This window comes from Danio rerio, chromosome 17, assembly GCF_052040795.2.
Source record: "Danio rerio strain M-AB ecotype USA chromosome 17, GRCz13ab, whole genome shotgun sequence".
Lineage (NCBI taxonomy): Eukaryota > Metazoa > Chordata > Actinopteri > Cypriniformes > Danionidae > Danio > Danio rerio.
Window position 1 is genome coordinate 36,025,671 of NC_141037.1, and position 18,759 is coordinate 36,044,429.

Below are 18,759 nucleotides of genomic sequence, written 5' to 3' on the forward strand. Positions count from 1 at the left end.
TTTTACAAGTAAAACTTTAATTAAATGTAATTAAGTGTGGTACAGGTGAATTGGGTTGGCTAAATTGTCCGTATTGTATGTGTATGAATGAGTGTGTATGGATGTTTCCTGGTGAAAGGTTGCAGCTGGAAGGAGATCCACTGCGTAGAACATTTACTGGATGGGTTGGTGGTTCATTCCACTGTGGCAACCACAGATTGATAAAAGGACTAGGCCGAAAATATATATATATATATATATATATATATATTATATCAATGGCTGTACAATTTTTTATTATTGTTATTATTGTTATTATTATTATTATTATTATTATTATTATTATTATTATTATTATTATTGTACTATTATTATACTGTTACTTTACAATGAGTAAAGTAATTTACACAATACGATTAAATACATGTATAAACAATTATATTTTCTATTACATAGATATATTATGCAATATTTAAATGAATATGTAATATTCCAAAATATACATAAGAGCTCAGATGCAAAAACCCCTAAATCCATCTGACCTTTTTTTGTAAACTCTGCATTTTCTATCAGGCTCCTCAAATTAGGTTCATTTTTATTATATATATAGTGGTAAGGTTATTAGGTAGTATATAAAATAACTTTTTTTTTTCACGCCTCCCACCAGTGCCGATATACAGCCACATCGCACTACTACTTGTGTGATATTGCTCATATATATATATATATATATATGTATATATATGTATATCCTATATATATATATATATATATATATATATATATATATATATATATATATATATATATATATATATATATATATATATATATATCCTAAATGATGTTACAACAGAGCATTTTTAGCTTATATATATATATATATATATATATATATATATATATATATATATATATATATATATATATATATATATATATATATATATATGAGAAAGTATTAAATGTTGGTCTCAAATATAACATTATTTCAAAATTATATGTATTATTTAAATTAATACCTATAATAATGTAATGTAAATATAATAAAGCAAAAACCAAAGTTACCATTTAATTTTAGTGTTGAAAATTCTACAATTAAATTATCAAAATTGCAAATTTACAATTTAGTCAAGCATAGCATAAACTTTTTTTATAACTTTTATTTAAATATTTTTATTTTATTTATTCACACTGTCATTCTATACCTTCAGTGACTTGCCAGAACTCATAACCTTCATAACTGCTCAATGTGTGTGGAGTTCACTACAGTTCCAGCATGGCTCTGTGAATATTTTCTTTCCTCCATGGCTCCTTTCACCCCCTCATTCATTTCTCCAGTGTGTCCTGCACCATGTGACATCAGAATTGATTTCACCAAGAACACACAAACACACTAACATGACTGATTCTCAGCAAGCGTGCCAGCAAAAAGAGGCCAGTGTGCAGGATTTGAGAAAAAGATAAAGAATAAAGGAGCAAACCCTGTTTTTTTTTCCTCCTTATTTTTTTCTGGTCCAGGGCAGTTAAGGAGAGGTCACTCAGTGTTACTGGTAATCCGAGCAACATCTGTTTGCCATCATCTGTGCGGTCCCGTTTTAGAGACGACTGAGAGCTTCAAGAGCCAAAGCACACGCTGTTTCCCAGGCTTTTAGTAAATAAAATGTCTAAATAATAAATAAATTTTATAAAAAACAAAAAACAAAATTATTTATTAATTGATTTATATTTTTTTTTTCATTATGAATGTAATTTAATTTATAACCATCTGTCATGACACTCAAAAGACACTTAAAAATCTGTCATGTCACTAATCTAGAAGTGCTCTTCAGTTGATTATTATTATTATTATTACTGATATTGCAACTGAGTGAGACTATTAATATGATCTGAAAATGACAGAATACTGTAAAAAATATGACACCCAAATTTTTGTACACTGTAGGTAGACATTACTTGTAAGCCAAGATTTAGGTAGAGAAGAAAATCAAATTGTTTAAAAAATACATTGTTAAATAAACAATAACATTATTGAAGATCACAAGACAAAGCGCTGTGGCACATCAATAGTTACATTAAATATTTAAGGCTTCAGTTATTACAACAAGTCACGTCTGTATATGTGTGCACTTACTGTATCACATCTGGGCCAAATTGAAGTGTACTTTCACCAAAGCCACTATTACCCCCTTTTTTGTATCTCATACTTTCATTCAAGGTCAGAATGGGTCACAACAGCTATATAAGAGACAGAGGGCTTCTCCTACAGTCTGTAGGCTACAGGCACTATAATTTCTGAACATGACACGTTTATGCAACGTAGATATACTGACAAACTACTGGCTAAGACAAGATGACACCCAGTCTTTTGAAGTGTATATATAGAGTTTAAGGAATTTACATTTACAAGTTTTAATGGTAACACTTTACAGTAAGGTTACAACAATTAATGTCAGTTAATGAATTTATTATTTACTAACCTGAACAAATGATGAACACTACATTTATTACAGTATTTATTTGTATTTGTTAATGTTAATTAATGGAAATAAAGTGTTGTTAGTTCTTGTTAACACACAGTGCATTAACTAATGTTAACAGGCACAACATTAGAACTTAACTAAGTAAATACAAACTAATAAAATCTTATTGTAATGTGTGACTATTTATTTTCAGCCAATCAATCAGTGAGTAAAGACAATATAACCATAAACTTCAATTAAAAATAACGAACTTTCTTCAGTTAAACGAGGAGACAGCTGAACTCATTGCATTTGGGACCAGAGATGAGAATCTCAAGCTGATAGTGTACCTTGGCTGAAACAACAAAAACTAAGGTCAATAATCTTGGTGTGATTCTGTAGTCAGATTTGAGTTTCAGTAGTCATGTCAAAGCAGTAAGTATATCAGCATACTGTCATCTCAAAAACATTGTAAGAATTAGATGCTTTGATTCCAGTGAGAACTTAAAGAAACTTGTTCATGCTTTTATCAGCAGCTGGGTGGATTACTGTACATAACTCCAGAACACTGCTGCCAGGATTCTGACCAGAACCAGAAAATCAAACCACATTACACCTGTCCTCAGGTCTTTACACTGGCTCCCAGTTATATTCAGAATAGATTTTAAAGTATTATTACTTGTATAAATCAGTTAATAGCCTAGGACCTCAATACATTACAGATATGCTCACCAAATACAAACCAAACAGATCACTCAGACCTTTAGGATCAAATAAATTATTACAAGAGTTCAGTCAAAGCAGGGTGAATCCATCTTCAGCTACTACCCTATCCGCTGCTGGAGTCAGCTTCCAGAAATGATCAGATGCGCTTCAACATTAGGCACATCTAAATCAAGACTGAAAACACATCTGTTTAGCTGTGCCTTTACTGAATGAGCACTGTGCTACATTCAACAGATCACATTATTATGTCTTTCCTTTCTTTTTCATTCTTTTAAAACCAGTTTTAACACAGTTTAATCTGTTTTAATATATATATATATATATATATATATATATATATATATATATATATATATATATATATATATATATATATATATATATATATACTGTATATATATATATATATATATACTGTATATATATATATATATATATATATATATATATATATATATATATACTGTATGTATATATATATATATATATATATATATATATATATATATATATATATATATATATATATATATATATATATATATATATTCTTTTTTGTTTTTATTTTCTTATACTTGTTTCATTTACTTTCATTTTGTGTATTGAATATGCTATATAAATACACTTGCCTTGCCTCCCAAGTTTACCTAAGATAAAGAATAAAAGAGGCTCCAGAACAGACTTGTATTTTACTATTTTCACAAGTGTATGTAACTTAAAGCTCCAGAGCAGCTACCAGAACTTATGCTGTGACAACAACCCTCAGATGAGTTTTGAAAAATGAAACAATCCTAGATAGTGTCAAATCATCAATAACTAAATCCAGCCAACTGAGTAATCCATTTACGAAGAACAGACACTTGGGATTTTTAAAACCAAAAAAAAAAATATATATATATATATACACAGCAAATTTCTGGAGTTGAAAAATTAGGAGTTAGGCAAAAAAGTGTGAAAGAGTTAATTTTTTTGAGTTTATTTTTAAACTTTAACACAATTTTGTGTTATGGGATACCCCTTGCTGTGTTGTATTTTGGAGTTCATTCTCTGGTGTTCAGAAACGTGCTTTAACTCCTTACTGGAGTTAAATTTTTAGAAAGTCCGCCATTACACAACTCTGCCGAGCAGCACATGAGAACTGGAGTTATGTTCTTCGTTGTGAGGTAGGTAAAAGTGCATTGTTATACAATTCTAAAAGCTTTTTCTAAATGTTGGATGTTTTGTAGCAGAAGTGTGTTTTGCTGTAGCTGTTTCATTTTGTACTGTTAGGCTAGTGACTGCATGTGGCTAACTTAGCATAGCATGTTAGCTTTTCCAATGTGTTTGTTTTGTGCAGTTTTTAAAAAAAAATTTGTGGATGTGAACAAGCTAACTCTAGCTAATAATCTTTTCTTCCCCTGTGTTTCTAAAAATGTGTGTTCTGCTGTCAAAAAGAAGTGGTAGGCCTACTTGATCAGATGGAGAAACCTGCTGTTCACATTTCAAATAGGCTAACTTACACAACGAGGTAATGTCATTATCTTTTATCCAGCAATAGAGCTTTATGTCTGTAAGATTTAATATGTGTAATATTGCTCGTGTAATATGTGTAATAGTGACCGTGAGAGTATGCTGTTTTCAGCTATATTTACATTACATTTTCAATCACACTAACATAAGTTGTTAAATAACATTTATCTTTTTTATTTCAGGCCACGATGCTGATAAAAGTGCAATTTGGAGGCAAGAAAAAATATATTAAACTGGAAGAAGATTGTTTCTTGGATTTTTTCAGTGCGGGTGAGTTTTAGTGTAACAGAGTATTTTTAAAAAATTATAATAATAATAATAACAGTCATTTTGAAATTTATTTGATAAATTATACATTGTTGTTATGTTGTAGTCCAGCACAAGTTTGTGATACCAGAGGAGACAGCATTAAAAGCCACAGATGACCATGGAGTTGTTATTTCAATGGGGATGTATTTCAAGAACTTGCAACAACCAAAGAAACATGTCATCCACACTAATGATGGTAGGTTATTTAAGAACATTTTTATAGATTTTGAAAAATGGTCTCATGACTCAGAGTGAAAGTGTGCATTTCAGAACCATTTGCTGACACGTGTTGTTGTTGTTTTTTCATCAGATTTGACTGTCCTGCAGCAAGGGGCTATTGAAGTGCCCTCCTCCCCAAGTATGACAGATACATTGTCTGTGTCAAGCAGTTTGAGCAGCAGTGATTCTGGATCTCAAATTATTCAACCTTTAATGGGCAGTGTCCAAAAAAATGTACGTTTTTTTTAAAAAATACAAAATAATGTTACAAAATGAATGCATTTTAAAGTAAAAAATAGTATAAACACAGTTATTAGATTAAGTTTTTTTTTGTTAAAAAGTATTAATTTTGGTTATTTTTCTAAATACTTTTTTTTTCTTCGTTTCAGAAAATCGAGCAAATTCTAACTTCAAAGCCAGCAGAGTTGACTGTGATTAAGGAGTATGACAAGATATTTTTTTGCTGCTTTTGATTCCTGTGAAGTTAATTTTATATAATGTAATGTGTTGATTGTCTCATGCAATTTTACTAAGCCATTGGTTTTAGTTGGCACTAGCTGCTAACATATATTAATTGTAAATGTTTTGCTGTTAGATTTAATGCTGTGATGACAATTAATTTCAAAGTGTGTACATCGATGGAAATTCTAAATCTAATGTGTGGATTTGCATGAATAAAAGCAGTAAATAAAGAGTATTGCATCAGTTCAGTCATTTTCAGTTATTTTATATATATATATATATATATATATATATATATATATATATATATATATATATATATATATATATATATATATATATTGTTTGAAGTACACTTTAACTCTAAAAAGTGTTACATTTTAACATTGGTAAGGAGTTTATATTATACCCAAATGTAAAAGTACTCTTTGTAGGATTACAATTTTAACTCCAGAAAGTGTTATAATCTAACTAAAAAAATGTGTTAAAATTCAACTCCAAAAGCAGAGTGATTTTAACTCTGAATGGGAGTACATTTGATGGTCACGCATGTACACTCAGATTGAGTTGATTTTGACTCCCAGGGAGTTTATTCCAAAGACCAGAATTTGCTGTGTATATATATATATATATATATATATATATATATATATATATATATATATATATATATTAATTAAATAAAATGTTGTTATTCTATAAAATACCACAATAGAACAGAGTACTGCAGAACTACCAAAAGTTACATAGAAAGACTTAAACTGTAAGAGCAATCACTTCTGCGCTTCTCACATCTTGGCAAAACAGACATTTTCTTTTCCCACACCACCATTAACCCTTTTTAGTCTTTCATTCTTTCATTCCAGCACAAAACATCATCTCATATAACAGACATCTAAGAGACACACATCCGCAGACAGAGGTCCTTTCTTACAGACGCTATAATTTCCAAACGAGACACATTCACGCAAAGCAGACATACTGACGTCCCCATCATTGCAGAAAGTGAAGAAGAGTGCCATTCAAATTACAGTGTTGTCAGAAGACAGTCTGTTTTCGGTGGAGGAATGAGGCTGTGAACAGATGCACATATGTGGATGAGAGAGGCTGGGAGAGACAGATTAAGATGGGTTTACGTGCACGATTTCTCCAATCCCTTACATTTCAGATTGACAATGGACAGCCGTGAGATAAACCTTCAGATTTTCATATGAAAAGATGTTTTTAGTCCGAGCTTAGGGAATGGTATTCACTTGTGGTTTTCTTTTTATTTAGTTTAAGTATTAGGACACTGTATTTGCTATCTGTTGTTTAGGTGGCTACTTCGTATGAGTCATGAATGTACTGTATAAACACTAAATCCATGGACAATGCATGGAACATACAGCCTTTGAACACATTGTTTTATTTTTTCATCATTGTTGAAAATCATCATGAAAAATATGCAAATCACAAATGCAGACTTCAAAATTGTTCATCTTAAACATCTGAGATTTTGAAAAAAAAAGCATATATCTATGATAATAAACAAAATTTTTGAGAATGAGAACAAACAAACAAACAAACAAACAAAAACATCAGGGGTCTGTTCTTTGTACCTCGCTTAAATGATGTAAGATGATTTAAGAGATCTTGGATCTTTTAATCTTGATACCTGATTTCTGTCTAATTTGGTTCTTTAAACTAGTTTGCAAATCAGATAAAAATGTCAGGAAGAACTGATCCGGGATCGCTATGTGTGTTGTGAAGGACAGAGCCATCGATCCTCAAAAAAAATGTTAAAACTACTATTTTCACAAGTGTATATAACTTATAGATTAGTACTGTAAGAAAATATCAGCATTTAGTACATACTTTCAATATAACTTTTGCTTGAGAAGACCTGATCTAATCCTGTTTATATAAAATAAGCCTGCTTCAGAGCAGGTTTGAGCTACCAGAACTGTTGCTATGACAACAACTCAAAAACAACGAGTTTTGAAGAACGAATTGATCCTGAATGGTGTCAAATCATCAATAACCAAATCCAGCTAATTGAGTAAACCACGTCCACAGAACAGACCCCTGGGATTTTTAAAACCAGAAAAAATAAAGAAATAAAATAAATAAATATATATATATATATATATATATATATATATATATATATATATATATATATATATATATATATATATATATATATATATATATATATATATATTAAATAAAATGTTGTTATTCTAGAAAATACCACATTAAACAAGGTAATATACAACCAAAGTAATAACACTATTATATATATATATATATAGTCTGAATTATTAGCCCCCTTTTGATTTTTTTTTCTTTTTAAAATATTTCCCAAATTATGATTAACAGAGCAATGAAATTTTCACAGTATGTCTGATAATGTTTTTTTCTTCTGGAGAAACTCTTGTTCGTTTTTTTATAGTCTACAGAACAAACCATCGTTTAAGCTATATAGAAGTATCTTGAAAAATAACTAGTAAAATATTATTTACTGTCATCATGACAAAAATAAAATAAATCAGTTATTAGAGATAACTTATTAAAACTATTATGATTAGAAATGTGTTGAGAAAACATCTGTGTTAAACAAAAATTGGGGAAAAAGTAAACAGGGGTGCTAATAATTCAGGGGGGCTAATAATTCTGACTTCAACTATATACACACACACACACACACACACACACACACACACACACACACACACACACACACACACACACACACACACACACACACACACACACACACACTTTCTGAAATATTGAAAACCAGGAAACAAAACAAAACAATACAAAAGTTAAATAAAATCAAAGTTAGATAAAATAAAACAAAAAACAAAACAAAATATTGTGAATGCTATAAAATATAACAATGAATAAGGTTAATATACAACTACCAAAACAATAACAATGTTATTACTAATACCTTCAAAATACAATAGGAATTTTAATAAAAATATATAAATATATTTAGGAATACTAAATAAATAATACATAAATATGAAGAAACTGGTATAAACATATATAAAATACATTTGAGCCACTCCCAGAAAATATTTGGGAATGAATACTAAAAAAAATTTAAAAAAAAAGTCATAGAGAATTTTTAAAACCAGGTAACAAAACAAAACAAAACATGAAAATCAAATAAAACAAAACAAAACAAAATAAAATAAAATAAAATAAAATGAAATGAAATGAAATGAAATAAAATAAAATAAAACAAAATAAAATAAAATATTGTGATTGCAATAAAATACCACTATAAATAAGTTAATATATAACAACCAAAGTAATAACAATGTTATTATTAACAACTACAAAATGTGGTTATAAATTAGTTTGTTTTACATAAAATACACTTGAGTTAACCTTGCTAAATGATGAGCAAAATATTCCTGCATGCCATGTGATGATGAACACTTCAAATTGATCTGTTTTCACACCCTGCAATTATTTATTCATTTTCAACTGTCTCAAAATGAACACATATCTGTTCTTCCAAACTCCACATCCATCTCCCCATTTTCTCCGGCACTCTGCGTAATAACCTGATAGTCTCAAATAAATGTCAAACTGCCTTCAAAACCGCCCCCGTCTTTTCTTAATCCCACTGCCACCATTCGATTGGTTCTGCTTTTTTTATGGAGCAGCCGAAGTAATTATATTAGCAGGCCGAGATATGCTTTATGGGTCCCTGCGCATTAACATACACTCTAATTATAGGAAACACAGCCCCTGGTGGAGCCGGTCCCTGCTGATCGAAGAAGGGGCCATTAAAATCAGAGGGCCGGAACACCTCTGGCTATCGATCGCAGCTCACAGCCATGCAAATGCACTGCGCACAACACCAGGACAGGCACAGAGAGGAAACATCCCACAGGGTGAATCAATAGGCTGCCTTTGGATAATGGAGGCCCTGTACTAACAGCTGTGTCCTGCTTGCCTGCTGGAGAAGCGTTCGTTCGCTCGCTCTCGCTTTCTCCTTTTTCAGCCACGCCACACCTGCCAGAGAGAACAAGCACAGCGGCGCTGGTCAATGGGCAGCTCCCCCTTACAGCTCAATTCACACAATTATCATTGCACACACTGCTGTCGTCCCTGCGGTACAGTAGCCCTGCCAAGATGGAAGCAAGCCGTATGAATCCAGCTCCAACTGGGCACATGTTCACGAGCGCACACACACACACACAAACACACAGATACACATACACAGATTTTTGCATCTGTTTGTTCTGGACATACATTAAGTAGTTATTTTGGACATGCATACCCACACACACACACACAAACACACACAGGGATCAACATTATTTGTTTTTAAAACCGGTAACAGTTATAATACACACTACTAATCATCTACTAAGCATTAGAAAATAGTAAATTAATAAGTTGTTAAGCATTAAATCTACATTAATAGACGTTAGTAAGCAGTTCTAAATGAAGTCTCGCATTATTTACAAATGTTTTGTAATTAAGAGTAGTTGAGGGGATTTAAGATAATTTTGAATGAGTTAGTAAATGAATAACAAACTATTAAAATCAATATATATATATATATATATTATATGTTAATAAATGCTTTGTTAACTCAACTTTATCCACACTGTAAAAAATGATATCATCAGTTAGTCCTGAGAGCATATGTGTTTAGGTCACTGTAGCTTATTAAACTTAATAATTCATTCATTCATTTTCTTGTCGGCTTAGTCCCTTTAATAATCCGGTGTCGCCACAGCAGAATGAACCGCCAACTTATCCAGCAAGTTTTTACGCAGGCGGATGCCCTTCCAGCCGCAACTCTATCTCTGGGAAACATTTACACACACACTCATACACTACGGAGAATTTAGCCTGCCCAATTCACCTGTGCCGCATGCCTTTGGACTGTGGGGGAAACCAGAGCACCTTAAGGAAACCCATGCGAATGCAGGGAGAACATGCAAACTCCACACAGAAACACCAACTGAGCCGAGGCTCGAACCAGCGACCCGGCGACCTTCTTGCTGTGAGGCGACAGCACTACCTACTGCGCCACTGCTTCGCCAACTTAATCATGTTCTAACTTAATTTTATAAGTTACGCCAACTATTTTAAGTCAGTTTAACATAATAAAGGTAGGCTCATAAAAAGAAAAATAGACTTATAAGGTTAATTTGATTAAGCCTAAACATTTAAGGCAACCAGGATTTTTTTACAGTGCAGTTTTGTGACCTAGGGCTTTAGAAATCTCTAATAAATTATTTTGCTACAAACCATTTGAGTTAAAAACTGATCTATATAAGTACTGTGCACTTACTCAATTTAAGTTGAAGTAATGAGGTACTTCATTTACTCATTGCCTTTAACATGGAGTTCAAACCTCTTTTCAAATGAGTAGAATTAACTTTCAGTCAATTTTGAGTTAACTACACTTTATCATTTGATAAAGTTGACTGTTGGGTTTAAAAGTATATCTGCAGTTATAAACTGCTTACTAAAATTTTGTAAGTTCATCTATCTATCTATCTATCTATCTATCTATCTATCTATCTATCTATCTATCTATCTATCTATTTATCTATCTATCTATCTATCTATCTATCTATCTATCTATCTATCTATCTATCTATCTATCTATCTATCTATCTATCTATCTATCTATCTATCTATCTATCTATCTATCTATCTATCTATCTATCTATCTATCTATCTATCTAATATCATATCATGAGCTAAACAAATATACATGTAGGTCAAAATACACAATGTCAATATATTGCTACATTTTACATAAGTATATGTTAAGCTCAAAAATGATAAAACACTATTTGATTTGAAGACGTATTTATTATGGACAACATAATGTCATTAACCACATAAAGAAACATATTATTTATTAGCATATTTATTTGACTTTTATTTTTACTGTTAACTACAATACAAGAAAAAAAATCTTCAATCATTGTGACTTTAATTTGTGAAAGTTACTGCTTCTAAACCACTCACTTTGAAAAAATACCTTTAAACCCATATCCACACATTTCTTTCTGTTTTATATATGTAACAGCTGAAATCATGTATTTTTAATCAAAAGACTCATTAGAATATATTAAATCTTGACAAGTTCATTAAACTGTGGGCCCATTTTCATGACGAGAAAGACAAACTCAAGTAAAAAAAGATTTAAATATAATTCAAATAGCAAACGTTCTCTTGTCTACTATAGTAGAGAAATCATCGGACGCTCTGATGACACATTCCTTCTATTAGTTCTTGTGCCATAACAAAAAGCTAACAAAAAAATGCTTTGAACCCCTAACTAATTAGAGACTCATAAGCAATCATTTGCATTCATGAAGCCACAGTACAGAGGGGCCCGATGTACACTAATCTATAATGAGGATTGAGAGTGGGCCCCAGTTAAAACACCATCAATATATTAATATGAAAATCAGTATTCAAATGAGACCTTAATATCTAGGGTATTTGCATACTTAAAGCTCGTCGCCTAAGGCAGATGTGGTGAAGCCACCGAAGAAGATTAGAATGAAACACAGACACTTTCGACTTCAGTATCATCTTACAACGACATGAATACTGTGGGAACTTTAACCTACACCATCTCACAACTATCTCAATAAGCTTCAATGAGCTCTGCCTGAATTAGGCTGTGTGTGGCCATTCACTATTCATGAACGTGCCGTGTTCATTGTTAACACAAGATTTCGAGATCATTATTTCGGACACCATACACGTGTTTGAATCCATCTCAGAATATAGCCGCAAGCGGCAATCATTGAGGTGCCAAGCACAACCCATTGGGGTTTGAAATTGATGCCAAAAAGACATCAAATTGGCATCAAAATTAACTTGATTCAAAATAGGTCAAACATGACAAACACACTGAAGCCAAAATCTTGATTTGTGTTGATTTAATGTAAATTGAACATCATATCTAACATATTGGCCTACATAAACATTAAACCAATTCCAGTGTGGGCTTACCTTCCTATTTCCAGCAAATTACCACTGAAATTACCATCCAAACTGAATTCTAAATTATGTTTCAGCATATTTGACTAATATTTGGAAAAGCCTTTTGTAGTGGATACAGTTATGGTACAGTGGCCAAGACAAGACTCTACTTAAAAAAACTTAATATAAGTGTTACAGTCCCTTTCTATGGAATTGCTAGTTATTTACTATACTAAAATAGATGTACACCACAAGTCAAAAGTTTGAGGTTCCTTTTTTTTTCATGTTTTTTTAAAGAATATTATTTTTAGTTTATTAATGTTAAAAAAAAAGTTAAATGGTTAAATATTTATTCATAAAATATACAGTGCTCAACATATATATGAGTACACCCCAACTTGAAAAGGAATATTTTTATACATTTCTTAGTAAATATGAGTAATATATATTGGAGCATTTAAACAAAACAGTTTTATTATATATATAATTCATTTATATTAATCAAACTACAACATTTAAAAAAACTATATATATATATATATATATATATATATATATATATATATATGTGTGTGTGTGTGTGTGTGTGTGTGTGTGTGTGTGTGTGTGTGTGTGTGTGTGTGTGTGTGTGTGTGTGTGTGTGTATGAAAAGAAAAAACAATAAAATATATATAAATTTATTAGTAAGTTACCATTAAGTTATTTTGTTAGATAAGATCCAGATTTGGCTTCAGTACAGACTAATCTAATGTATATGCACAAATATAACATTGTACAGAATCCTACAGCAATATTAATTTAAATGAAATATTTGTGGGGGGGGGGGGGGGTGTAATCATAATAATAATAATAATAATAATAATAATAATAATAATAATAACATTATATTAATAATAATAATAATAATAATAATAATAATAATAATGATAACAATTCATATTAGAGTGATTTCTGTAGGAGGCTACGCAGGGGCGAAGTAGGTAAAGCTGTCGCCTCACAGAAAGAAGGTTGCTGGTTTGAGCCTCGGCTGGGTCAGTTGGCGTTTCTGTGTGGAGTTTGCATGTTCTCCCTGCTTTTGCGTGGGTTTCCTCCGGGTGCTCCGGTTTCCCCCACAGTCCAAAGTTATGCGGTACAGGTGAATTGGGTAGACTAAATTGTATAAGTGTGTATGGATGTTTCCCAAAGATGGGTTGCAGTTGGAAGGGCATCCGCTGCATAAAACATACGCTAGACAAGTTGGTGGTTCATTCCGCTGTGGATCCGCAGATTTAATAAAGGGACAAAGCCGAAAAGAAAATGAATGAATGAATAATTTCTGAAGGACCATGTGACTCTGAAGACTGAAGTAATGAAGCTGAATATTCATCTTTAAAAACACTGCAATAAATTATTCAAATAAATGATAAACTACTTTTGAACAGTTATTTTATAATGCAACAAAATTTCACAATTGTACAATTTGTACTGTATTTTTGATGAAATAAATGCAGCCATGGCGAGCAGGAGCAGCTTATTTTAAAACATTTAAAAATCCTACTGAACCCAAACTTTTGACCAGTAGTGTATGTAATGTGTTTTCCTTTTAACTGGACCACAGTATATGCAGTCTTGTCTGAAAGTAATTGAATTTGTATTGTTTTAGCCTTTATTAAACTAAGAAATGAAAAAGAATTGTGTGCATAGAGCTAATCACTTACATAGATATTCACTGTGTGCTTTAAAAAAATGTGCTTTGTATCATATTCTTGTTGACAACATTAGCAGGATTTGTTGTAGTCTGTCAGCCGTTTTATTTGGCAAAATAAATAAATAAATAAATAAAAGTCAAATAGTAACAAATATTTATGCCAATTCGTTTTGGAGCCATGAATCCATACACAGAAATAAAAATAGAAATAAAAATAAGAAAGAAATGAATAAGAATAAGAATGGGTGACACAGTTGCACAGTGATTAGCACTGGTGCCTCACAACAAGAAGGTCACTGGTTCGAGTCCCAGCTGGGTCAGTTGACATTTCTGTGTAGAGTTTGCATGTTCTCCCGTGTTCGCGTATGTTTCCTCCAGATGCCCCGGTTTCCCCCACAATCCAAAGGCATGCAATATTCGTTCGTTCGTTTTTCTTTTTGGCTTAGTCCCTTTATTAATCTGGGATCGCCACCGCGGAATAAACCGCCAACTTATCCAGCGTGTTTTACGCAGTGGATGCACTTCTAGCTGCAACCCATCAATGGGAAACACCCATACACTCTCATTCACACACATACACTACAGACATTTTTAGCTTATCCAATTCACCTGTAACGCATGTCTTTGGACTTGTGGAGGAAACCAGGTGCCCGGAGAAAACCCATGTGAAAACGGGGAGAACATGCAAACTCTGCAAAGAAATGCCGACTGACCAAGCCGAGGCTCTACCTATTGCGCCAACGCGTCGACCGCATGCAATATTGATGAATTAAATAAATTAATTGGCCGTAATTTATGGATGTTTCCCAGTACTGAGTTGCAGCTGGAAGGGCATCCGCTGTGTAAAACAATATGTTGGATAAGTTGGTGGTTCATTCCACAGTGAAGACCCCTGATGAATAGGAATAAGAATAATACCAGAAAGAAGAATATCAGAACAAATAAAATAATCCAGTATGTTCCAGTGTTCCAGTACCTTCAGTATGCAAGCCCAAGGAAGCAATTAATACAGAACAATGCACTCTCCATTTGTGTTGGTCGCTTAATCAGGGCAGGAAGGGAACAGGACACCCGATGAGCCAATGTACTGTCCTGCAACATGACCATGCCATTGCTGAACCATACCACATTTGAATATGAGGAAACTCTATACTTTTTCAACAGATTAGCCATGCATACAGTAGGTGCTCTGAACTTCTGCTATGTATATTACATTAGGTCATACACACACGGCCTATGACTCAATTGTTCGGGTAACAGCAGCTCATGCTCGGGGAGCCTTTGAATGCAGGTGTGTGTGTGTGTGTTCTGTTATTCAGGGCTTGTCTGTTTAACTGATCGATTATGTTACAGAACATGGTAACACTGTATGAAAAATTAATAGGTCATCAACAATATTTATATAATACTTAACAGGCCAGGTCAAGGATTTAACAGTGTGTGTTCAGGGTAGGGGGAGGTTTAAGACTTTGGAAAACACAGATAAGTTGATTAAAAAGCTGGAGAAGGGATCTGCTGTGTGTTTTTGGCGTTTGAGGCAAATAAATATTTATGTTTAAATTGTAAAATCTTTATAAAGAAATAATTTTATACACTGTAAAAATAATATGATGAAAAGTCATGACAACAAATGTTCTCGTTACTTTCATGTTAATGTCCTGAAATAAGCAAATCAGGTTTAGCTTAATATTTCCGTATGTTTGACTGATGTAAGTTGAGATGATTAGAAAAATTAGTTTGATTAAAAATAAAGGCGGCATGATTAAAAAATATATAATAATTAAGCAGTATATTTGGTCATTATACATTTTTATAAAAATGACCTACATAAAAATATGTTACCTTGGACCACAAAAAGTCATATGCAGCAAATTTATGTTTGTGGGAAACGCCAAAAACACATTTTATGATTTTTTCCCACAAATATTAAAAACAATAATCCCACAATTTGGACAGGGATTATATCATTACTCTACTATAAAATTATGGCACCAACTGATACATCCCATTCCCACATAAAATCTGTATGGAAAGATGATCTGGGAATGACAATTTCAGATGAGGATTGAATAATTGTCTTATGCAGAATTCACAAGCCCTTTATCTGTACAAGATATGGACTAAATCAGTGCAAAATTGTGCACCGTGTACACTGAACAAACTTAAAGCTCTTAAAGCACTTTCAGCATATACTGTAGATCCTGCTTGTAATCGCTGTAATTCCACACCAGCCACTCATGCACATATGTTGTGGTCTTGTATGAAGCTTAACTGCTTTTGGGACGCTATTTTTAAATCTATATCTGCTTTTTGGGTATATCTATCTCCACCTGCCCACTGATTGCCATTTTTGGAATTTTGCCCACATCATATAATCTTACAAAGATACAATCTGATTGCATAGCTTGCTCCTATAGCCAAACAACTAATATTTCTTGGGTGCAGGGATCAGAAACCTCCAAACACAACACAGTGGATCCATGATATCCTCTTGGAAAAAGTTGGAAAAAAATAGAATGTCTAGAGGTTCAACCAGGGCCGGAGTGGGACTCCTTTTCAGCCCTGGAGTTTCAAGCCTCAGACCGGCCCACCTCAGTTCACGACTGACTATATTAAAATAAGGACATTTACAATTCAGTTTCTAATTACACTATCACGTCTTTTTTTTGAGAAAACAGCTGCTTTAGAACTTCAAATGTTCAACAACCCTAACAGTATTATATGTCTTAACAATAAAAATGAAAAAAAAAAAAAAATACTAAGACGAGGTTCAAACACGGATCCGCAGTGTCGTAACCTAACGTGCTAACCACTGAACCACAACAGCTGTGCATCGAAAGATGGCTCATCTGAGTTATATCATCATTACCCAGGCTGCGAGAAAATATATAAAAAGAGCAGAGCTGCGGTAAAATAATTAATATGAAGACTGTGGTCAAGTAAAAAAATAATAATTAATTTAAAAAGTGTGACTGCTGAGAGCCACAGATTCTGGAGCTAGGGACACCGGCCCTCGCGGCCAAAAAACAGACCGGCCCACCGGGAATTTTCCCGGTCCTCCCGATTAGCCAATCCGGGCCCGGGTTCAACTAACCGGTTTAAGAAAATATGGGACCCATTTAGAAAAAATATCCAAGAACATGTTTTATTCTCAAATATAGACCAAGCAAACTGATTTTTTTTTTTTATTAAGTTCCAAATTGCAAAGAGTGTATTGTGTGATTGTACAATTGTAGTTTTTGTTAGGCCACATAATTATTTACCTTTTTCTTATTTGCTGGTATATTTTTTGTTCATTTTTTTTCCTCATTGTATGCGCTTAAGTTGATACTATCAATACTCTTCGAAATACATATATATATACATTCATACATATACACATATAACTGTAACTTGCCACAAAAGTCATAAATACAATTATTTAATAAGAAAAAAATATATTGCAATGTTAGAATTTTCCAAAGAAAAAAAAGAAAAAAACTAACTAAAAATCACATAAACACATTTGGTACATTCATTCATTCATTCATGCATTTTCGGCTTAGTCCCTTTATTAATTTGGTGTTGCCACAGAGGAATGAACTGCCAACTTATCCAGCACATGTTTTACACAGCGGATGCTTTTCCAGCTGCAGCCCATCTCTGGGAAATATCCACACACACTCATTCATACTCATACACTAGGGACAATTTTAGCTTACCTAATTCACCTGTACCGTATGTCTTTGGACTGTGGGGGAAACTGGAGCACCCAGAGGATGGTTCGAATCTTGAACCAGCAACCTTCTTGCTGTGAGGCGACAGCACTACCTACTGTGCCACTGCCGTGCCTATTTGGTCCATTTCCCTTGTAAATATATCAAAAAGTTAACTTTTGGATAACTTTAGAGGAGATTTTCTTGGTATTTCGTTTTTTTTTATCCTCGGATTCCAGATTTAAACTTATTGTGCTTATTTATTCAGCTTTCAGGTGATGTATATGTCTCAATTTACAAAAACTAACCATTGACTGGTTATTGCTGTAAATAATTCTTACACTGTAAAATATTAGTAAAATGAAATAATAATATTACCAATTGTAAGATTGACAAAACCAACAGTCAACAAAACTTCCCGTCAGGTTGTACGTTTAACACAATGTGACACTTGCCATTTCTTTGTTATCAGTTATAAAATTTACATGTAATTTTAGCTTTTCTTTCTTTTTCTTTTCTTTTTTCATTTTGTTCACCATGCTGTTCCGGATTATTTTTAATACTTCAGTGTAATCTTATATTACATGCATTTCATGTCATTGTACTGAAGACAATAGAAAATCTTTACACCTGCAACAGTATGAAGTAAATTGAATGGCATTTCCCCTTGGTCATCTTATCTGTAGTTGTAATATGAGAGGACAGTTCCTGCATTGTCTAATTCAGAGACTTGACCTACTAA

General features: G+C 32.5%; 2 protein-coding genes across 2 annotated transcripts in view; one reads left to right on the forward strand and one right to left on the reverse strand.

The window, feature by feature from the left end:
* Positions 1–18,759, reverse strand: part of LOC147833131 (uncharacterized) — a 145,876-nt gene that overhangs the window by 35,873 nt on the left and 91,244 nt on the right. The gene's annotated exons all lie outside the window — the stretch shown is intronic.
* On the forward strand, positions 4,245–5,899 carry LOC147840010 (uncharacterized). Its single transcript, XM_087291274.1, has 6 exons — positions 4,245–4,330; positions 4,602–4,674; positions 4,859–4,946; positions 5,050–5,181; positions 5,296–5,438; positions 5,594–5,899. Exons 3-6 carry the CDS (start codon positions 4,865–4,867, stop codon positions 5,675–5,677), a joined length of 441 nt encoding a protein of 146 aa, XP_087147400.1. The 5' UTR covers positions 4,245–4,330; positions 4,602–4,674; positions 4,859–4,864; the 3' UTR covers positions 5,678–5,899.

What these genes read in the sequence shown, in the direction of transcription:
- LOC147840010 (XM_087291274.1), top strand. Translation starts at nt 4,865, where the DNA reads ATGCTGATAAAAGTGCAATTTGGAGGCAAGAAAAAATATATTAAACTG. An exon ending in CTTGGATTTTTTCAGTGCGG is followed by an intron (nt 4,947 to 5,049) that starts GTGAGTTTTAGT and finishes GTTATGTTGTAG; the next exon opens with TCCAGCACAAGTTTGTGATA. An exon ending in TGGGCAGTGTCCAAAAAAAT is followed by an intron (nt 5,439 to 5,593) that starts GTACGTTTTTTT and finishes TCTTCGTTTCAG; the next exon opens with AAAATCGAGCAAATTCTAAC.